Raw genomic sequence first — 23256 nt, 5'->3', positions numbered from 1 at the left:
CTCAGTGCTAGTGAATGATCAGTAGATGGTGCCCGTGTCACCGACATTCTACACCTGATGTGACAATAACTCACCAGGCAAAGCACATGTGGCTCACGTTACTTTTGCTCATTTATTTTTAAATTAAATAAATTTAAATTTATTTAGTTATGTATGTTGGGGGCTCAGGCTTTGTTGTTTTGTTTTTGAGACAGGGTCTCTCTACATAGTCCTAGCTTCCCTGGAACTCACTTTGTAGCCCAGGCTGGCCTCAAACTCACAGAGATCCGCCTGCCTCTGCCTCTTGAGTGCTGGGATTAAAAGTGTGCAATACTAGGTTCCACCAGGCATCTTTTTAAATTAAAAAAATTTTAATCATGTACATATATATGTCTGTAGGCTATGTGTGTGGGTGCCTGAGGAGGCCATAGGTGTAATATCCCCTGTAGCTGGAGTTACAGGCAGTTGGTGAGTCTGCTGACGTGGGTACTGGGAATTGAACTCAGGTCCTTCAGGAAGAATAATATATGCTCTTAACCCTGGGGCCACCTCTCCAGCCTGGGGCTCATGGATACTGTAAATACAGATTTAGAAAGAATGAATGTGGTGGGAAGAGCCTAAATGTGATTCTATTAGAATTATCTGCACGTCTACAGTTTAATTAGGACAATCACGACTGAAGCCACAGTTCAGGACAGGAAGGAGGGAAGGAAAGCCAGCTGATTGCTGGGAGGACGCTCTGGAGTCAGGCAGGCAGCAGCCCGAAGGATGTGTGCAGGCCACTGCACAGAACACAGGTGACAAAGTAAGGAAGGTGTGTGGGGGCCGAGGGGTGAGTAACACGGTGGGAAGAGAGGAGAGGAGGCCGTTCCGTGATAAGGAGGAAACGGAGGAACCTGCATGGTGGAGCTGGAGTTCCCCTTGATGAGGGAGAAAAGGGACCCCACAGGCGCGCCATGGCAAGCGTGTACCCAACAAATAAACGTAAAGGAAAGCAAAAGCAGATGGTCGAGACAGGCCAGTGCGCAGTGGAGAGGTTTTAAAGAGCCGACCGTCCAAACACCAGGAGTCCAGAGAACAGTTTCCACCGACCAAGTGTTAGCCGTTCTTACTGGACATGAAGTTTCACCTCGTGTTTTCCATACCAGGTTCCAAAGGACGGCTCTAACCACACCCCAGTTCTTTCTCCTACTTAGCTTTTGTCTGCATACAATTTGAACACTGCTACAAAAACAAATCAAAAACCAAAAACCAACACAAAACACCTAGGATCAAGTCTAGAAAGTAATTACTACACTTAAGAGTCACTGGGAAAAAAAAAAAAAAAAAAGAGTCACTGGAAAAAAAAAAATGGGGTTAACTGGCCTCCAAGACCCTCCCGAGTGAGCTTCCTGCTCTCCCCTCTCCAGGTAGGGTCGGCTTCCTCCCGGAGCTCTTTTGTCTGTTTGTTCTGTGCCACGGTATGTCCCGTGTAGTCATGAGTAAGTTCCCGTGTAGTCATGGGTATGTTCCCATGTAGTCATGGGTAAGTTCCCGTGTAGCCACGGGTACGTTCCCATGTAGTCATGGGTAAGTTCTGTGTAGTCACGGGTATGTTCCCATGTAGTCATGGGTAAGTTCTGTGTAGTCATGGGTACGTTCCCGTGTAGTCATGGGTAAGTTCCGTGTAGTCATGGGTACATTCCCGTGTAGTCATAAGTTCCTGTGTAGTCATGGGTAAGTTCCCGTGTAGTCATGGGTAAGTTCCGTGTAGTCATGGGTAAGTTCCATGTAGCCATGGGTACGTTCCCGTGTAGCCATGGGTACATTCCATGTAGTATGCAACAGTTCTTTTTCTTGCTTACTTTAAAAAAAATATTTTTTTGCTTTAATTCAGAACAAACTGATGATTAATATTTTTTTCTGGTCTCTAGTCAGAAGTATCAGAGAAAGTTAAGTACGTGTGCTTCTGATTGAAAATGACAGAGACCTTCCAACAGCAAGCCATGAACCCTTGTCTACAGCAAGGTTATGATCCCCAGCACCCAGGAGGCAGCTGAGGCACCAAGTCTCAGGTGCTCCGATCTGTTTGTTTCTGGAAGCTGTCTTTGAGAACCGGAGGAGGGTCTTCTCCCTCCTGCCGCCACCTTTTGACCATTTTATTGCTTCTGGTACTTCCCCACCAGAGGGCAGGCAGGAAGAGGTGACAAGGGAGGCAGGTGGCTGTCCTCACAGCTGAGGTCTAAGAGGACAATGAAACTGAGAGATCAGATATCTGTAACTCAGGGTTCTCAGTCCTGGTGCCTCTGTCCTCCAGGAGCACCAATATGGAAGTAGGGAAGAGCTATTTTAAAACATTTGACATCCATTGCTCTGGAGGTCCTTTGTCCGTCTGTCTGTCCTTCTCCCTCTTCTCTGAGACAAGGTCTCACTCCAGAACCCCGGCTGGCCTGGGTTTCTACGGACCACACATCTGCCTCTGCCTCCCGGGGTGCACTACCACACCTGGTTACCAGAGAGAGCTGGAGGACCACTCTAGCTCCTTCTTTCCATCTTATTTCAGTTTTCCTCTTTTAGTTGTTTCCCTAAATTCCTCAGCAGAAGTCAGATGTTCTCAGCATCACTGTTCTGGAGAGTAACCCTGACCTTCCAACTTCATGTTCTAAAGTGAGGGAGGCAACTTCTGTGAGCATCAGAGTTTTGTGGCCCATGCAGTCTCTGTCACAATCACGAAGCCAGGCTGCTGCATCGAGAAAGCAGCTGTGGGAACCCCAGGAACAAATGCTGGCGGCTGGGATCCGACAGAACTGCATTACGGACGCTGGGATTTAAATCTCACATCATTCTCAGGTGCCACAAAACAGTATTTTCCTTTTGATTTTTTTTTCAACCTCTTCAAAATATAAAAACCATTCTAGCTCACAGGCTACACAAAACAGGATGCAGGCTGGATCAATCTGTCTACCTCTGCTCCAAAGCTAGATTTTACCACGGCACTCCAGAGAGAATTGAAAAGATTTAACCAGGCAACGAAATATGTCAAGCCTCAGTCCTGCTCCTGCAGCAGTATGGCGTCCAGCGTAATAGGTCTTTTTCAACTAACAATGGAAGATTATTAAACCCAGACAAACACAGAATCCATCAACCTGCTCAGGGCTGCTATGAAACAGGCAGGCAAGCAGAGCTGAGTCTCAAGGCTGTAGACTTGAACCCCAGGGGAGGGGGAGAGGGAGGGGAGAGGAACATGGTTCAGCTGCTTTTCCAAAACCTGCTTAATCTCAAATGGCGCTGGACAATAATGAGGTTGACTCTCAACCCTAAATATTATCTCGTACTAGTACTAATATTATCTCATGCTTGCTAGGGGTTGCTATTCCTGGGCACTCACAGCTACTGAGAATGTGAGATCCAGGGCCCAACCATGCTGCAGTCCACCTTCAGGAGGGTAGAGCTTATGTGCAGACCAGAAGCTCTGAGGCCTTCTGGAGCGTCAAGCATTAATGTTCTTATGTACTGCTCTTCTCCGGGCACTTCATCTAAAGCAGCTTTACCTTTTTTTCCAGTTTACTTTATTTATTATTATTTTGATTTTTTGAGACAGGGTTTTTCTGTCTAACAGCCCTGGCTGTCCTGGACCTCAGAGAGATCCTCCTCAGCCTCCTAAGTGCTGGGATCAAAGTAGTATGCCACCACGCCTGGCTAGTTCATTTGTTTAAAGACAGTGTCTCACTATAGCTCTGGCTGGCCTGGAACTTGATCCGGTCTTGAACTCACGGAGGGCTGTTTACCTCCCAGAGTACTGGGATCACATCCAGAGTTTTTTGTTTGTTTGTTTTGAGACAGGGTTTCTCTGTGTAGCCCTGGCTGTCCTGGAACCTGCTCTATAGACCAGGCTGGCCTTGAACTCAAGAGAACTCCTGCCTCTGCCTCCCAAGTGCTGGAACTAAAGGTGTGTGCCACCATGGCTAGCTTGCCCCCTCCCCCTTTTTTTTCTGAGGCAGGGTCTCATATAGTTGAGGCTGGCCTTGAACTTCTGATCCCCCTAGCTCCAAAGTTTACACTACCACAAGTAGCTTGGTGGGTTTTATTTTTACATTTTGTGTATGTGAAATTCTGCATGTGCTACCGAGTGTCTATGCAGGTCACAGGACAACTTGTGGGACCGATTCTCTCCTTCTACCGTGTGGAGCCTCATGAGGACCATGGGTGGTCAAGCTTGGCAAGCAAGTGCCTTTCCTGCTGAACCATCTCTTTATCACTGAATAATACCCTCAAAATGACGGATTATAGTTTGCTATCCATTCACCTATTAAAGGACATCTTGAGTGCTTTTAGTTTTTGACAATCGGGAGTAACACTGCTACAAACATTTGCGTACAGGGCTTAGGGCAGGGTACACGTTCTCAATGAATTTGGATACGTGGTTGTTGTGCTGTATCTGTGAGGCTGTTCGGCTCTAAATGAAACTACCAACGGCCTTCCAGAGGGGCTGCTCTGCACCCTCCAGCAGTGAATGTGTTTCCACAGCTACAAGCGCCACCAGCATCTGTCCCGGGTCCAGGTTTCGGATTTTAGCCATTCTAGTAGGTGGCAGTCACATCTCTCCGCTACTGTACTTCACAATTCCCTAAGGACACAAGGTCAGTTATTTTCAAATGTTTATCCATCATCTTTCTGTTTTTTCTACTGAGCTGGTTACTCAGATCCTTTTTACCTATTTGTTTATTTAATTAGTTTATGGTTTTGAGACAGTTTTATTTGTCTAGGTTGGCTTCAAACTTGCTGTGGTATTCTCTTCTGCCTCAGCCGCCCAGAAATTTGGGGGTTACAGGCACAAACCATTATGCCTCATTGCTCTTTTGTCCATTTAAGAACTCACAAGCTGACATCTGACTTTCATCCATGAAACACATGGATGAGGTGGATGTAGTGGAGCATCTATAACCCCAGTGGCAGAGATGGGGACACACACTGATAAACACCTATAACCCCAGTGGCAGAGATGGGCACACACTGATAAACATCTATAATCCCAGTGGCAGAGATGGGGGGGGGCACACACTGATAAACACCTATAACCCCAGCGGCAGAGATGGGGGACACACACTGATAAACACCTATAACCCAGTGGCAGAGATGGGGGGGACACACACACTGATAAACACCTATAACCCCAGTGGCAGAGATGGGGACACACACTGATAAACATCTATAACCCCAGTGGCAGAGATGGGGACACACACTGATAAACACCTATAACCCCAGTGGCAGAGAAGGGGGACACACACTGATAAACACCTATAACCCCAGTGGCAGAGATGGGGGGACACACACACTGATAAACACCTATAACCCCAGCACTCCTCCCTGGCAGGCAGAGATTGGGGGACACACATTGATAAACAGGTAAATTATCAGGTTGTTTTCTTATTATCAACCTGAGTTCTTTGTATATTTTAGACATAAGCTTTTTTTTTTTATCAGATGTGTTTTATAAAGATCTCCCAATCCACAGTGTGTTTTCTCATTCTCCCCTACTTTTTAATTTTTGTGTGTATGTGAATGCAAGCTAGTGCCACAGTGCACGTGTGGACAGAGGACAGCCTGTAGGAATTGATTTTCTTCTCCTACCGCCCAGGGATCCCAAAGAGTGAACTCAGGTTGTGTGGCTTGGTGGCATGTGTCTATACCAGCTAGGCTGCTGATGTGTAACAGGCTCCTTCAAGTTTGAAACATTCCATTCTGCAGGGAAGCTCCTTCAGTAGGAAGGTAAACAACTCAAAAGAGTGGCAGGAAGTCCCTGAAACTGACCAGATTCACTAGGTCTGTCCCTGCCATAGCAAGCAAAAGCCAAGGGTCCCCCATCGAGGAGAGGAGCTGAGCTGCAAAGAGGACTCTTAGCCAAGGTTTCAGAAGACTCTGTGACCAGAACAGCTGCCTGTGAGAAGCAGAAGCCAGCTGATTTTGAGTCATTTCTGCTCCTGTAAGTAATGTAGGGACTCTGGCCAGCCCAGGCCTGGAAAACATGGCTCTGGGGGCCTTACCCTTCTCCTCATTCCCTCTGCCTTGCTAAAAACTGTAAGATCACATCCCTAAAGCTAGCCACCAAGGTCTGTTCCCTTATTTGGCCACTTCCTCCTCCTGAGGCTACTACCAAGGTCCAGCTATCAAAGCATTGAAGTCCAGCAATCAAAAGCTCTCTCTGACTCACCTAATTAACATATCTAATTAAAATTAAACACCTCATCCTAACATGGGGTTTCCTCTTTACCTTTATAAACTATCATTTGCCTGTGGGCCATGTCTCCTCTATCCAAAGGCAGTCCTTTGTCCCTCCAGGACAAACATCCCTTCTCCCTCATCCTCTGTCTCCTGTCTCTCTCTCTCTCTCTCTCTCTCTCTCTCTCTCTCTCTCTCTCTCTCTCTCTCTCTCTTTGGTTTTTTGAGACAGGGTTTCTCTGTGTAGTTTTGTACCTTTCCTGGAACTCACTTGGTAGCCCAGGCTGGCCTCGAACTCACAGAGATCTGCCTGGCTCTGCCTCCTGAGTGCTGGGATTAAAGGCGTGTGCCATCACCACCTGGCCTGTCTTTGTCTCTTATTCCTGCCCTCTGTCCCTCTGGGGAAAAAGAAATCTCCTTTGTGCTGAGAACTTGGTCTTGGAGAGTCCTGAGCCAATACTGATCCTTTCAAGTAACCCCACACCCATATTCCTGTAAGTAACTTCAATACAACTCATTGATCTGACTTTGGTGGTATCTGTACTTTGGTCTGTCATGGGCTGCCTATCTGGAGTGAGTAGATGTGTGTGTTGTATCTCTCCAGGAAAAGTTTCGTCACACAACATAATTGGCACCTGAACAGGGACACGAAAGAACCAAACACGAGTTGGGGAGGAGTACCCGGTCCTGACTGTGTGCAGCAAGATATGCAACCAAGACTGAGAGGCCTGAGTGGGGGCATTTGTGGAGGAAATTCCAATACAGTTGTCGTTTCCCGTAGGGTGTGTGCTAGCGTGTCTTTGTGCTACAACAGCAGTTACATGGTTCTTGCTCTGGTTAGTGAGACGTGTAACTAAGGCTGAGCCATCAGGATTAGGAGTGTGTGGGGGAGGAATCCCAGGATGGCAGTCTTTCTCTGTGTGGTGCGGGTGGCATGCCTGCTTGATGAATACCAGGTGAATACAGAGCTGCCCTAAAAACAGTTACAGGTTTAGAGGAAATGTTACAGTCCTGGAGATTAATGCACAAGGGTCGAGTCTGTCTACGGGCAGCAGCCGAGGCTGCTCGGTCACGGTGGTGTGCAGTTAGAAGTGCATCAGGGCCGAGATGGCAGTCAAGCCGGAACTTGTTTGTGTAAAGGAGGAAGGTGCAACAAGGGAGGGAGATGAGGCTAGCATCCTGCGTGCTGGCCTCTGGTGTGGCAAGTGGATTAGTAAGAGGATGAGATGGAGGTGTTGCTGCCACTTCTTAAGGTTGGGGGCTGCAAGGGAAAGAGAATGCAAGTTAAATCCATGCTCAAAAGCCCTTCCAGGGACCCAAGAACTCAGAACCCACGGAAAGATTCAGAGGGTGAAAACCAAAACAAAATCCAATATAAAAGCAATAAAAGATACCCCAAGGGGCCAATCTGAGAGAGAGAGAGAGAGAGAGAGAGAGAGAGAGAGAGAGAGAGAGAGATCGATTGATTTGTGATCCAGCGTGTTGGGGGGGGCTCACAATGGTTTGGTACAAGAAACTAGGGTAATCAGGAAATGCTCAGCACTTGAACTGCTGGAATTAGGGAGGTTTAAACAAGCAACGAAAGAGTCTGTCTCAGCATGCCTGTGAGGCCGTGGGACATGGGAGTGGATGGGATCAGTCAGGAAACTCAAGTGAGGTAAACTTCCCGTTCCTTAGGGCACAGGCTGCAGAACGGAGACAGTGTGAGGGAAGGTGGCTTATGAAAGCCACCAGGAACACTTGGTTGTCTCTGTCTGAGGTCCCCACAAATAGCACGGCTAGACAACCATAGGGGAGGGCTGATGCTATTGAGGGAACTAGGAATAAGAAGAACCCCAGTTCACTGGGCCAGATAGAACTTTAACAGAGAAGTTATAGAAAAGGTTGGTCTGGCAGGGACCCCGAGGCTAGTGTGGCCCTTTAGTAGCTTTGCTGAGCCCTTTGGTGGGGCAAGATTTTTTTTTTGGGGGGGAGGACAGGATTTCTCTGTGTAGCCCTGGCTGTCCTTGTCCTCAAATTCAGAGATCCTCCTGCCTCAGCCTCCCAAGTGCTGAGATTAAAGTGCACCACTACACCTGGCCAAGATTTTTATAAATAAAAGGCGTTGACAGATCTAAATGACAACACATAATGAGAGTCTGGAAGGTGAGAGAACAGCCTAGAGAAACATTTAAAAAGACAAAGCCGGGGCTGGAGAGATGGCTCAGAGGTTAAGAGCACTGACTGCTCTTCCAGAGGTCCTGAGTTCAATTCCCAGCAACCACATGGTGGCTCACAACCATCTGTGATGAGATCTTGTGCCCTCTTCTGGCCTGTAGACATACATGCAGACAGAACACTGTATACATAATAAAAAAATAATTCTTAAAAAAAAAAAATAAATAAAAAAAATAAAAAGACAAAGCCATGAAAGAGGTCTGTCTGGGTTACTCAGACAGATGTGGCAGGATCTGTGTGGAAGTTCCGAAGGACGAAGTGTGCAGGAGCGGCTCACGGCAGACCTCCGGGATACAACACAGGTAAAGACAATCAAGCCTGTCCCGGGGTGGCTAATACCCCCAGAGGAAGAAGGGAGGGTGCATTTCCCTCCAGCCAAAGGTCATCCTAAGGACAGAGATGATTCATCCAGCCAGGAATTCTCCTAACAGTTAGGTATGGTAAATGAGGGGTCAAGAGCTACAGTGCAGACCCAGGGCCACTCTGATCCAGAGTCATCAGGTGCAGCAGGAGACAGCAGGGCCATGTTCACCCTTGGCCATGAGTAGGTCTGAGCAGATTAAGTCAGGCTCCTGAGTTCATTAGGTGTGGAGAAATGTAGGGAGGCTCCCTGGAAGAGCTCCAGGATATGGAAATGGCTCAGAGAGAATGACTTCGAACTATCGGGAGCTAATTACCTCCCATTTGTGCTTTGTATCCAACCTCGATCTGTGGAGGAAGCAACTAATACAAACGATGTATCAGAGCTGATTATGTTTGACTTAGTATCTTCCTAGTTGTGAACTTCTGGGTGACAGCTGACTTTCAGAGCCCTTCCCTAGGTTATCTTTGTGACCCACTATTTGTTGTGTGGTTCGGGATGTTGCCCTGCCCATCCTCTGGAAAAGGTTTTTTCTATAGCATAGATGACGTAATGCTAGCCTCTGAGTGTTTGCAGATTTGGAAAGCCACTGGAGAGAGACAACCAGGTGCGGTGATGCCACTCCTACCTACTTAACCCTGCTAACTAACTCAGTTAGTTAAAAGGAAAGAAAAAAAAACCCTACCTGGGTGGAAAAGGATACTCCCAGAGGCCATAAGGTTATTGAATGAAAGCCTCAGTGCCAAGGGTGGGTTTCCTCCGGTGAGTCCTGGCCAGGGAAGTCCCTGAGACCCCACAAATCATCAAGAACACTCTCCAACCTGTTGGGCTGCCTGCAGGCTGAGCAGTGTGCTCCACATACTGTACACTCTCAGCTTTCGTGAGCTGTCACCATGCTGGGGTGACTTTGGTGACACAATCATTTCTGCTCCTGGAAGTAACCCCCAATTCATACTCCTGTAGTGACCCCAGTAAAACTCACTGGTTCACCAAGTTGGACGTTGGTGGTATCTGTACTTGGGCTGCCGTGGGCTGCCTACCTCTCACTGGTGTCTCCATTCTCTTACTAGAACCATTCATAAAACAGAAGGCTTAAATGCTTGCAAAGCCCAGCTTCTTTCTTTCTTTCACAGACAGGAGGCAGAGGCAGGTGGATCTCTGTGAGTTCAAAGCTAGCCTGGTCTCTATAGTGAGACGCTATCTCAACATACTCCTCCAAAAAAAAAAAAGGATTAGATTTTGAGTTTTTTATGAAAGGGGTAAGGTCTGTGTCTAGATGGTTCTGTGTTTTGGTGTGTGGATGTTCCCCTGGCCCAGCACCACGCGCACTAAATACCCTTCCTCCTCCGAACTGTCTCATTCTCTTAGTGAGCATACTTGGTTATGTTTGGGGGTGGGCTGGGGGGTGGGGATGTGTGGGGGTGTCTGGTTTTGTGTCTTCTATTCACACCACTGACCAATTCTTATATTCTTTCCATGTGCTGTCTGGATTATGCTATAGCTGTAGACAAAATCTTTTTTTTCTTTTTTTTTTTCTTTTTTGGTTTTCTGAGACAAGGTCTCTCTATTACGTAGCCCTGGCTATCCTGAACTCACTATGTAGACCAGGCTGGCCTCAAGCTCACAGAGGTTCACCTGTCTTTGCCTCCTAAGTGCTCAGGCCTTATGTGGACCCACATTGGGAGTCATGTGTAAGGAGTCTTTCTCTGTCTCACCAGCCATCTTCAACTAACAACATGGAGACTTCTTATTAATTATGAAAGCTTGGCCTTAGGTTAGGCTTGTTTCCAACTAGCTCTTTTTTGTTTGTTTTTTCGAGACAGGGTTTCTCTGTGTAGCTTTGGAGTCTGTCCTGGAACTCACTCTGTATCCCAGGCTGGCCTTGAACTCAGAGATCTGCCTGCCTCTGCCTCCCGAGCGCTGGGATTAAAGGCATGCACCACCACTTCCCGGCCTAACTAGCTCTTATAACTTAAATTAACTCATTTCTGTTAATCTATGTGTTGCCACGTCGTGACTTGTGGCTTTTACCTCTCCTCCTGCATGTCCTGCTTCCTCTGCCTCTGCCTGGCGACTCCTCCTTTCTTTTTCCCAGAGCTCTCTCTCTCTGGAAGTCCCACCTAAACCTCCTGCCTAACTATTGGCCGTTTAGCTTCTTATTAAACCAACTGCAGTGACATCACATCCACACAATGTAATCAAATACCTCGCAGCACTGGGATTAAAGGGTGTGCCACCACACCTGGCTCCACACAAAGACTTATGCCCAAGTTTTATATCTAAGTGTTCCATATTTTGGATGCTAAGTCATACTTTGTTTTTAATTTTGAGATCAAAAACAACAAACACCCCCTCCCGCCCGTTTATACTTTTTTTCACATATTTCAAGTATTTGTGAAAAACAACAACAACAACAACAACAAAAAAAACCCCACAATGCCTGAGATTTGTCTTAAAATATCTAAAAGTACAGTGAAACAAGATTGTCCAAACCGGGGCTGGAGATGGTTCAGAGGTTAAGAGCACTGGCTGCTCCTCATGAGGTCCTGAGTTCAATTCCCAGCAACCACATGATGGCTCACAACTCTCTACAATGAGATCTGGTGCCCTCTTCTGGCCTATACGAATACATGCAGGCAGAATACTATGTATAATAAATAAATATATCTTAAAAAAAAAAAGTCCAAACTGAACAGAATAAGCTGAGTTGAATGTCATTTTTTTTTTTTTTTTTTTTTTGGTTTTTTGAGACATGGCTTTTCTGTGTAACAGTCTTGGCTGTCCTAGAACTTGCTTTGTAGACCAGGCTGGCTTGGAACTCAGAGATCCACCTGCCTCTGTCTCCCAAGTGCTGGGATTAAAGGCGTGTGTCACCACTGCTTGGCTGAGTTTTATATTTTGGGTTTCATTATACTATTTTGTTATTGAGCTCCGTGTAAATCTAAAAAAATTAAACTAAAAAACTGTAATTCCATTTGTACAATGCTTGTCTAGTGTGTTAGCTAGTTTTATGTCACCTTGACACAAGCTAGAGTCATTTGGGAAAAAAGGCACTTGAAAAAATGCCTCTAAACAGACTGTCCTGTGGGCAAGCCTACGGGGCATTGTCTTGACGGATGATTGATGTGGAAGGGTCAGTCCACTGTGGACAGGACCATCCAAGCTGGTGGTCCTGGATGGTATAGAGAACAGACTGAGCATGCCAGGAAGAACACGTCAGTAAGCATCCTCCTCCACGGCTTCCACACTGGTTCCTGCCCTGACTCCATCAGTGTTGGACTGGGGGCTGCAAGTGTAAGCGAAAATAAACCCTTTCCTCCCCAAGCTGCTTTTGATTACAGCAGCAGAAACCCTAACTAAGACACCCATATGCTCATCTCCAGCACTTCATAAAGCTGGGTGTAATACAGACCTGCAATCCCATCATTTGGGAGATGGAGGCAGGATGATCAGGAGTTCAAGATCATCCTCAGTACACAGGTGGATGAAGGCCAGCCTGGGATACATGTGATCCTGTCTTATTTACATGGAATAATCGGTTTAAAGATGAGTGTATGGACGGCAGCCCCTTCCTCATCTGTCTTCTCATCTACTTCAACCTTTAACCCGGCATGAAGAATAGACTGGAACCCACTTCAGGGCCGTAAATAGGATGTGCTTGCAGGATGCCATGCCATCTCAGGCCACAGCATGTTTGCTGATGGTAGCATAATCTTACCTTCTCAATTTAAGAATGACAGTGAGGCCAGGCAGTGGTGGTGCATGCCTTTAATCCCAGCACTCGGGAGGCAGAGCCAGGCAGATCTCTGTGAGTTCGAGGCCAGCCTGGGCTACAGAGTGAGTTCCAGGACAGGCTCCAAAGCTACACAGAGAAACCCTGTTTCGAAAAACCAAAAAAAAAAAAAAAAAAAAAAAAGAATGACAGCCTTGAATCTGGGAGGGAATTTAGAGGTCACGTAACTCCACATTCTACCTCATGTCAGAAAACATCTACAACAGCTTCCTTTTTGTTCTCCGAGGCACTTTTCCAGGCACGATGACACACAGTTTGAAGAAAAGAAGCAGGTTGTCTGAGAGGGATCAGCAGGTGAAGGTGCCTGACAGCCAGGCGAGACCGAGGACCTGAATTTGATCCCGGAGGCCACATACAAGGGAAGGAGAGAACTGACTATACAAGGTTGTCCTCTGATCTCCACATGTGCCTAAGTATCTGCACACATACACCACACATACACACATGCACATGCATACACAATAATAGAAATTAAAAATGCTAAAGTCCTTGTTCTCATGGGACTTCTCTGGTGAGAGGAACAGGCACTAAACAAATGAAAACAGGAATGAAGTAAGACCAGAGATGTAGCTCAGGGGCGGGATGCTTGCTACCGAGCAGGTGTAAGACCCTGGGCTGGATAAATCTTTAGCACTTAAAAAAGAAAAAAGGGCTGGAGAGATGGCTCAGAGGTTAAGAGCACTGGCTGCTCTTCCAAAGGTCCTGAGTTCAATTCCCAGCAACCACATGGTGGCTCATAACCATCTGTAATGAGATCTGGTGCCCTCTTCTGGCCTGCAGGCATACGTGCAGGCAGAACACTGTATACATAATAAATAAATAAATTAAAAAAAAAAAAAGAAAAGAAAAAAAAAAAAAAAAAAAAAAAAAAAAGCAAGGACAAATGAAAATGAGAGCACCTAAAGGCACAGTGGCCGAAAAGTACAGAATGGTCAGGGATGATCTCAGCTGTGAGGTGAACACGAAGGCGAGGGAGCAAGGAGAAGGTGACAGCCAGCACGGTGGGGCGCAGCTGCGGTCTTAGCATGTGGGGGCCGAGGGTGCTGACCTTCGGAGAGTTCAGGCCTCTGGGGAGGGTTTTAGGTCACCAGAGCAGGACCTCAAGGGTGACTGTGAGACCCTAGCCTCCTCCTCACTCGGAGACCAGCTCCCTCTGTAATGCCCTGCCTGCCAAAGCGCCACTCTGCTACAGGTCTACAGCAAGAGCCACGGACTGACATGCCAGCCGTGGCCAGAGGAAACCTTTCCTCAGCTGATGTGGCAGTGGTGTGCTCGCTACAGCAGCGGAGAGCTCGCACATCATCTCACCTCCAAATGTCAGGGTGCCCCAGAACTCAGTCCTGACTTTCCCTCCAGGTCACAGCTTTTGGGGCCTCACCTGATTTCAAGGCCTTAGTTAGAGCGCTCATTCTGGTGAGTCTCAAGTTACTTCTAGTTTGGAACTCTCACGTGACATCCGTCTCAGGCAGCCAGCTGCCTGTTTGAAGTCTCCCTGTCAGTGGAAGCCCCTCAAGTCCAACAGGTCCCGAACCACGTTCCTTTCTTTATCCACTGCTGTTCAGGCACACTTTCAACCTTCTCAGGACACGGCAGTCCCTCTCACCCCAAACCACTGAGGTGCCACACGTGACAACTACTTCTGCAATCCTAACATTCGGGAAACTAAAGCAGGATGACTTCTGTGAGTTCCAGGCCAGCCTACATTACACAGAGAGAAAGAGAACCCCAGAACACCAACTGGGTACCACGGCACACATCTGCAATCACAATAATGAGGGTACTGGAATGAGGAAGATCAGGAGTTCAAGGTCATTCTCAGCTACATAGTGAGTCTGAGGCCAGCCTGGGCCACACGAGACCCTGTCACAAAACAAAAATCACCCAAACAAAACCAGTGGAGTTGGTTCTCCTCAGCTTCTCTCTCCTCATCCCTTATCTCCGACCCATCAGCAAGTCCTGTCCATCCCAGGGAGAACCTGGGCAGTGTCGCGGTCCCATGCCATTGTGGTCCCGGCCCCCCCCCTTCCAAACACCAATCTGTGCATTCTGCATGACAGTCCCCTGCTTCTGCCTTTGCCCCAAGTCTTCCACCGTGGCTGCAGTGGTGATGGTAGGTCACAAGCTCCCACTTCAGAGTGAAAGGCCAGCCCTTCAAACACTGTGAGGTTGTAGTGGGTAGCCATTCCAGCTTTGATCTGGAAGTTGCAACCCCCATTGAGACTTCAGCAACTGTCACGCCTACAAGGCGGGGCCAAGGGAGGCGCCTGAAGACCCGAGATCTGGATGGGCGGTGCTCTCTCTCTGTTCCGGGACCTTGGACAGTGGAGGTGGGCCAAGCAGAGCTCCAGAGAACACCGCTGGACTGCGATACACCTTCCCCAGACCCCGCGACCTACCTATCCCTTAATTTGTAAGTTACGCCATTAAATAAATCTCCTTTTAACTACGTGGAGTGGCCTTAATAATTTCACCAATAGAGGTCCTCTACATTCTGACCTGTTACCTCCCTGACTTCCTCTTCTGCTTCTTTGCTCCTTTGCTCCAACCACATCAGCCTTCTTGCTGCTTTTGCAGGGCAGGCCCCATCCCGGAGCCTTTGTCTTTGCTATTTCTTTTTCTTTTTCTTTCTAGACAGGGTTTGTCTGTGTAACAGTCCTGGCTGTCCTGGAACTCTCTCTCTCTCTGTAGACCAGGCTGGCCTCGAACTCAGAGATCCACCTGGCTCTGACTCCTGAGTGCTGGGATTAAAGGTGTGCACCACCACCACCCGGCGCCTTTTAATTCTTTTACTGACAGAAAAATGAACCTGATCAAGACCCCTAGACTGTATCACTCTCTTCTGGACATAGGTAATTTTTGACTATTTTGGGGTGACAGAGCTAGTTCAAGATCTTCTTTCTTACTTTGCTATTCATAACATTGTGGTGATTAATAAACATTTTGCCAAGGTGCGTATGGGCACAACACTGTCACTGAGTGACAGCCAAACATCTTGTACAAAGATATTTTTTCACAAGCTTCAGCCCTCTGCTGGCCTTGCTCACTGGATCACTGTTAGCAATGGAATTACTGATGGGCACATCAGGATTACTTACAAGAATATCCGTATTTTCAAAATAGCTCCTCCAGTATGGCCTGATTTTCCTCTGTCCGCCAATGTCCCATACATTCAGTTTAAACCCTTGTGACTGTACACTTTTGATGTTAAAACCCTGAAACAGACGGGGGTGGGACACAAAAAGACCAATTAATTCTTGCAGTTACATTTAATAGCTCACAAAAACTGGGGAGAGAGCCTGGGCTTCAGGCATACAACACACAGGATGCACCACTAAGCTATACTGCCAGATACTTTTACTTTATTTTTATTTTTGGGGTTTTTGAAACAGGGTCTCACTAAGCAACTCTGACTATCCTGGAACTCTACCAGGCTAGCTCCAAATGCCTGCCTCTGCCTCCCAAGTGCTGCGACCACCGCCTGGCTAAGGCACAGGAATCTTTTTGTTGTTGTTGTTGTTGTTTGCTTTTCAAGACAGGGTTTCTCTGTGTAGTTTTGGTGCCTGGCCTGGATCTCGCTCTGTAGACCAGGCTGGCCACGAACTCACAGAGATCGGCCTGGCTCTGCCTCCTGAGTGCTAGGATTAAAGGCGTGCGCCACCACTGCCCGGTCAACACTGGAATCTTTTTTTTTTTTCTTTTTTTTTTTTTGGAGCTGAGGATCGAACCCAGGGTCCTGTGCTTGCTAGGCAAGCTCGCTACCACTGAGCTAAATCCCCAACCCCAACACTGGAATCTTAATAGCTACTTTTTACATTAGTTCTGAAGTACTTTGCCATATATGATACAAAGTGATACTGTTAATATTCCAAATGGCTTACTGTGATAATAAAGAAAACATACTTACAAATGTTTATTTCACTCAGTAGAATCATTGTTAACAATATCAAGGCTAACAGGCTACTTTTCTTTCTTTTGTTTTTCTGAGTCAAGCTCTCAATGTAGTCCCAGCTAGACTAGAAGTTGCTAAGTAGCAGAGGATGGATCCCTGTCTTCCTGCTTCCCTTCTCAAATACTGGGATTAGAGGTGTGTGCTACCACACCTGGCTCACATGATGTTTTCTTTTCTTTTTCTTCTTCTTCTTTTTCTTCTTCTTCTTCTTCTTCTTCTTCTTCTTCTTCTTCTTCTTCTTCTTCTTCTTCTTCTTCTTCTTCTTCTTCTTCTTTTTTTTTTTCTTCAAGACAGGGTTTCTCTGTGTAACAGCTCTGGCTGTCCTGGAACTTGCTTTGTAGACCAGGCTGGCCTCGAACTCATAGAGATCGGCCTGCCTCTGCCTCCCGAGTGTTGGAATTAAAGGCGTGCACCACCACAGTCCGGCTTATATTTTTTATAGTAAGTAATACATATACTAGGGCTGAGGTGTAGCTTGGAGGTAGGGAGCTTGCCCAGCATACACGGGCCCTGGGTTTCACCTTTCCAAAGGCATGGAAAATACAAACTATGTATATGAATACCTGGATATTGCTAAGGATAGTGAGACATGAGATTACCTATGATCAGCACAGACTCCTCCCTATGAGGCCTTCAGGATGATCAGTTTAACAGGATACTACATGTATGTGACAGAAACCAGAAGGTGAAGTTAAAGACAAGAGAAAAGAACAGACACTAAATGTAGAGAGAGGCACGCACATGTGGAGGATCAAAAGAAATGTCCTCCTCGGTCAACAGGAGGAAGGGAGCTGGGCTGAGGCTACTGTAGGGTGGACGGGGGTTGTAGCTGGACTGAGTGGAGTAAGGATGTGGGGTCTCCCATGTGGGGCCTCGACCCCAGACTGTGACGGAAACAAACAAGACTCACCTGAAACTACTTTAGTAGGACCTCGGATGAACCCGAGAAGAAAAACTTCTGCCAGGCTTGGTGGTGCAGGCCTTTAATTCCAGTACTCACAAAGCCGAGGCAGGAGGATTGCTGCAAGTTCAAGGCCAGTATGGTGGGCTGCTTGGTGAGTTCAGGCTAGCCAGGGCTATAGATTAACCCTATCTCAAAAAATAAAATGGATAAATTAAATAAAAAGAAAAAAGGAGAAAGGGAAAAATCTTTGTTTTTAGGGCAGTTATTTAGAGTAAAACTTGAGGAAAGCAAGTCATGGCAACTGGGAATTAGTGGAGAGAAACAAGCTAACGAGACCTTTGGGGTTCAGAAGGAAGGTACTTTATGAGCAAGAGGGGAAAAAATCCTCTTGCAAGAATGATAAAGGGAAACCAAGACTTGAAGTAGTTGATCAACACTTTGCTACAACGTAAGTACACTTCATCCAGAGTAACTGGAGTTATGTGGGTCTGGGGATGCCTCCAAAAACATCTGCCTCGCCTGGCAGCATGCCAGCACCGCAGCCTGGCACACCAGCCCCAGCCTAGGGCAGTGGTCCAGGGAACACTGCCACTCAGCTCCATGGAGGGACATTCACAGAAGACAACTGGGGACGGTGCTGACTAGCACTCTCCTATATCACCCGGACTGAATGAACGAGCTGTTCAAGAACTCTGAGGGAATGGCTTAAACTTACAAAGTGACAGTGGCTGCTTCATGGTGCCTTGCTGACAGGACAGCTTGTGCGTGTCTGAAACATTCTCTCTCTTCTACTTCTTACTCTTTTTTTTTTTTTTTTTTTTTTATCTTTCTTGAGAAAGGATCTATGTAGTACAGGAGAGCGTTGAACTCACTAGAGTGGCTGAGGATGACCAGGAGCTTCCAATTCTCCTGCCTCCATTCCTTTTTTCTTTTCTTTTCTTTTTTTTTGGTTTTCTGAGACAGGGTTTCTCTGTGTAGCTTTGCGCCTTTCCTGGAACTCACTTGGTAGCCCAGGCTGGCCTCGAACTCACAGAGATCCACCTGCCTCTGCCTCCCGAGTGCTGGGATTAAAGCCGTGTGCCACCACCGCCTGGCGCCTCCATTTCTTAAGTGCTGGAATTATTGGAGTGTGTCACCATGACCAGCTATAATTTGAAAATTCTATTCCTCAACAATGCTATTTCTTTCTTTCTTTCTTTCTTTCTTTCTTTCTTTCTTTCTTTCTTTCTTTCTTTCTTTCTTTCTTTCTTTTTTGGTTTTTCGAGACAGGGTTTCTCTGTGTAGCTTTGCGCCTTTCCTGGGACTCACTTGGTAGTCCAGGCTGGCCTCGAACTCACAGAGATCCGCCTGGCTCTGCCTCCCGAGTGCTGGGATTAAAGGCGTGCGCCGCCGCCGCCGCCGCCGCCGCCGCCGCCACCGCCGCCGCCGCCGCCGCCACCACCACCCAGCTTTTTTTTTGGTTTTTCAAGACAGGGTTTCTCTGTGTAGCCCTGGCTGTCCTGGAACTTACTTTGTAGACCAGGCTGGCCTCGAACTCACTGAGATCTGCCTGCCTCTGCCTCCCAAGTCCTGGGATCAAAGGCCATACCACCACCGCCCAGCAACAATGCTATTTCTATAGACTCAAGTGACATCAAAGCCCCTCTGAGGCAGAGGATCAGCAGCAGTAAACTCTGTGACGTGACCACATGCATCAACTCCTTCAACTTCCGGCTTCTGTCTGTTTCTTCAGTACTGGGGACCAGAATCAGCCTTGCACAAACCAGATAATGCTTTAAACATAAACTCAAGCAAGTGAGATGGATGACTCAGCTAAAGGCGCTTGCCACCAAGCAGGACACCTGAGTTCAATCCCAAGGACCACAGGGTTGGAGGAGAAAACCAACTCCTGAAAGTTGTCCTTCAATTTCCATGTGCTATGATATCCCACATGTTCTGCTATGGCCCATGCCTGCAGCTTAACCCAAAATAAACAAATGTAATTAATAACAACAACAAAAAAAACCCAAAAAACTTCTGGCTGGGTGGTGGTGGCACACACCTTGAATTCCAGCATCCCAGAGGCAGAGGCAAGCCTGCTTTATACAAAAAAACCCTGTCTCAAAAAACCAAAACACAAAAAAATCTATACTATATTCTTTTTTTTTCCCCTTGAGACAGGGTTTCTCTGTGTAGCCCTGGCTTTCCTGGAACTCACTCTGTAGACCAGGCTGGCCTCAAACTCAGAGATCCACCTGCCTCTGCCTCCCAGGTGCTGGGATTAAAGGTGTATACCACCACCACCTCGTTTCCAAGGCAACTCTTATCAGAGAAAGCCTTAATTTGGGGCTTGCTTACAGTTTCAGAGGTTTAGCTCATTATCACGGCAGGGAGCATGGTGGTACCCAGACAGACATGGTGCTGGAGATTGAGAGCTACATCCTGATCTGAAGGCTGAGAGAGTGTGTGTGTGTGAGAGAGAGAGAGACTGGGCCTGATGGGTTTTTGAAACCTCCAAGTGACACACTTCCTCCAGGAAGGCCACACCCCCTAGTCCTTCTCAAATAGTGCCACGCCCTGGTGACTAGGCATTCAAATATATGAACCTATGGGGGCCATTCTTATTCAAACCACCACAGGCATTATAAATATTTTCTTTTTAATTTCTAAAAACTTTCTTTCTTTGTGTGTATGTGTGTGTGTTTTTGGGGGGGCTGTGCCTCACGGCTGAACATGGAAGACAAGTTTCTCTCTTCACCATGCAGGGCCCAGGGACTGAACACAAGTTGTCAGGTTTGGCAGCTAGCACCCGTGCCCACTGAGGCATCACAACAGCTGCTACGTTCTCTAGTTTCTCAATCTTACTGATTTTGCTTTCTAAATTGACTATAGGAACAAACATCTAATGTCTTCAAATATTAAACAAAAATAGAGTAAGAGTGTGTTTTTCGAGAGAAAGTATGAAATCTCAACACTATAAAACCAGCCATCTCTAGTACATCAAACAAAGCCTGAAGGGTGGCACAGAACCGGCTACAGGCCAGGCCTGCTCTGTTCTGTCCCGGCCTCCGCTGCCGTTCTCGGGCAGAGGCAGGCTATTGCTAGTACTAAGCTCCTAGCCCTCCTCTTTCTGGCAGAGATCCTGACACACTAATATGTGTTTTCAGCCTTGTAGGCTAGACTGCTGTAATTTGCTCCTCCTTGGGTTATACATTAAATTTGTTCAGAAGCTGTAAAATTGCTCATTTGGTAGCAGCTGAAATGACTTTTCTGCAGAGTTGCGAATCGCTAAGACTCACAGGCTGTGAAGTGCACACACCGGCACTGCTGGCGGCAGCCCCGACCCCAGGGCTTCTCACAGCCGTGGACAGGAAATGCTAACACCGGTTTGCTCGAGCCTCCAATACTCACCCGTGTAAAGGCTCCCTTGACTGACATGGCTTAAGTCAAGTTTCCTCAGGTTTCCTTACCGGGACCTGTTCTTGAGTTCCCAGGCTGCGAATACCACACTTTATCCTTTGCATTTTGCTTGCTTGCCCCCTTAGGAAAGAGGAAAGCTGATAAACTTGGATTTAAAACCAACAAACCAAGCCAGGAGGTAGTAGCGCACGCCTTTAATCCCAGCACTCAGGAGGCAGACGCAGGAGGGTCTCTGAGTTTGAGGCCAGCCTTGTCTACAGAGTGAGTTCCAGGACAGCCAGGGCTACACAGAGAAACCTTCTCTCGAAAAAATTAGAAACTAAATAAATAAATAAAAATAAAACCAACAAACTAGTTTTTTTTTTTGTTTTGTTTTTTTTTTAATTCGAAAAACTGATACATAGCTGGTCATCATGCTGCAGACCTGTCATCACGGCACTAGGGAAGATGAGGCAGAATGATTTTGAGTTGGAGACTAGCTTTGGCTATACTTGAGTTCAGGGCCAGCCTGGGCTATATAGCAAGGTAGTGGTGGTGGTGGCAGCACATGCCTTTAATCCCAGTACTCAGGAGGCAGAGGTAGGCAGGTCTCTGTGAGTTCGAGGTCAGCCTGGTCTACAGGTTCAGTTCTAGGACAGCCAGGGTTGCTACACAAAGAAACCCTGTCTTGAAAAAGAAACAAACAAACAAACAAACAAAAAGGAATAAGCAAATAAAAAAAATTGATTAAGTTTCTTTCAGAATACTTTTTCTTCCTTAAAAAATTATTTTTTAAAAATTTTATTTATTCATGTTTATTTTTATGTAGAGTACTTTGTCTGCATGTATACCTACATGCCAAAAGAGGGCATCAGATCCCAATAGAGATGGTTGTGAGCTGCCATGTGGTTGCTGGGAATTGAACTCAGGGCCTCTGGAAGAACAGCCAGTGCTGTTAACCACTGAGCCACCTCTCCAGCCTGAGATTTTTATTTTTATATTTTTATGTGTATGGGTGTTTTGTCTATATGTATGCCTTTGTACCACATGCAGGCAGTGTCCAAAGAGGACAGGAGAATGAACTGAATCCCCTGGGACTGGAGTTTCAGATGGCTGTGAGCCTGCCTCCATGTGGGGGTGCTGGGAGTTGAACTCAGGTCCTCTGGAAGAGCAGTCAGTGCCCTTAACCAAGAGCCATCTCTCCACCCCCTTTTATTATTTTCTAATATACTTTCTTTGTGTTCACTTCATAACTAAAGATAAAAATCTTCTTTGTTTGGATGCTGGGCCTTAAGCAGTTGAGGCAAGTGTTCTACAACTTATCTACACTCCCAGTTGTAGCTAGAGTTTTCCTGCCTGGCCCACGGTCAGGACAAATCTCTCTCACCTGCCAGTCCCACAGCCTCAGACCCGACCAAGTAAACACAGAGACTTATATTGCTTACAAACTGTATGGCCGTGGCAGGCTTCTTGCTAACTGTTCTTATATCTTAAATTAATCCATTTCTATAAATCTATACCTTGCCACGTGGCTTACCGGTACTTTACATCTTCCTTGTCCTGACGGCGGCTGGCAGTGTCTCCCTCACCCAGCTTCCTGTTCTCTCAATTCTCCTCTCTGTTAGTGCCACCTATACTTCCTGCCTGGCCACTGGCCAATCAGTGATTTATTTATTGACCAATCAGCAACACATTTGACATACAGACCATCCCACAGCACTTCCCCTTTTCTTTTCTTTTCTTTTCTTTTTTTTTTTTTTTTTGAGTTTTTACACCCAGTCTTGATTATGGCCTTTGTTTATTTAAAATTTACTTATGTGTACTTGGGTGCCTTCATGATTTTATGTGTACCACATACATATGTGCAGGTGCTGGTGGAGCCAGAAGGTGGCATCAGATGCCCTGGAACTGGAGTTACTGGCACTTGTGAGCTGCCGTGTGGGTGCTGGGAACTGAATCCAGGTCCTCAGAAAGATCCAAAGTGCTCTTAACCACTGAGCCATCTCTCCAGCCTGAGATTTTATTTTTGGCTTCTTTGAGATAGGCTCTCAGTGCCCTGGAGCTCACTATATAGACCATAATAGCCCAAAATTATAGTAATCATTGTCCTTTTGCCTCTTAGTTACAGATGTCTGCCATGATGATGCCTGGCTAAAACTTTTTTATTTTGAGACATTCTCTGAAGCCCGTGCTGACCTAGAATTTACTATGTGATCAAGGACTTTTAAATCCTGATGCTCCCTCCTTATCTTCCATGTGCTGCAATTACAAGCATATACCATCACACTCCATAAATTCACGTCATGTACCATGCTCTGGGTTCCATCCTTAGCACAATTTAAAAAAAGTGTGTGTGTGTGTGTGTGTGTGTGTGTGTGTGTGTGGTGTCTAAGTAATGATGATTTAGGCCTAAGAAAGACGATTGAAATGTGTATATATATACACTTAAAATTGTGGTAGGATATACATGGCATAAA

At 46.6% G+C, this 23256-nt stretch overlaps 1 protein-coding gene across 1 annotated transcript in view; it reads right to left on the bottom strand.

Annotated features, from left to right (window-relative positions):
* Window positions 1-23256, bottom strand: part of Arl3 (ADP ribosylation factor like GTPase 3) — a 54040-nt gene that overhangs the window by 16590 nt on the left and 14194 nt on the right. Inside the window, exon 3 of the mRNA XM_059256971.1 lies at window positions 15644-15760. Coding sequence (XP_059112954.1) covers window positions 15644-15760 — 117 coding nt within the window. The remainder of the gene's footprint in view (window positions 1-15643; window positions 15761-23256) is intronic.

Source organism: Peromyscus eremicus, chromosome 1, assembly GCF_949786415.1.
Source record: "Peromyscus eremicus chromosome 1, PerEre_H2_v1, whole genome shotgun sequence".
In the NCBI taxonomy this organism is placed as follows: Eukaryota; Metazoa; Chordata; class Mammalia; order Rodentia; family Cricetidae; genus Peromyscus; species Peromyscus eremicus.
The sequence above is the reverse complement of the archived record's forward strand: the minus strand, read 5'-3'. Positions and strand labels throughout refer to the sequence as shown.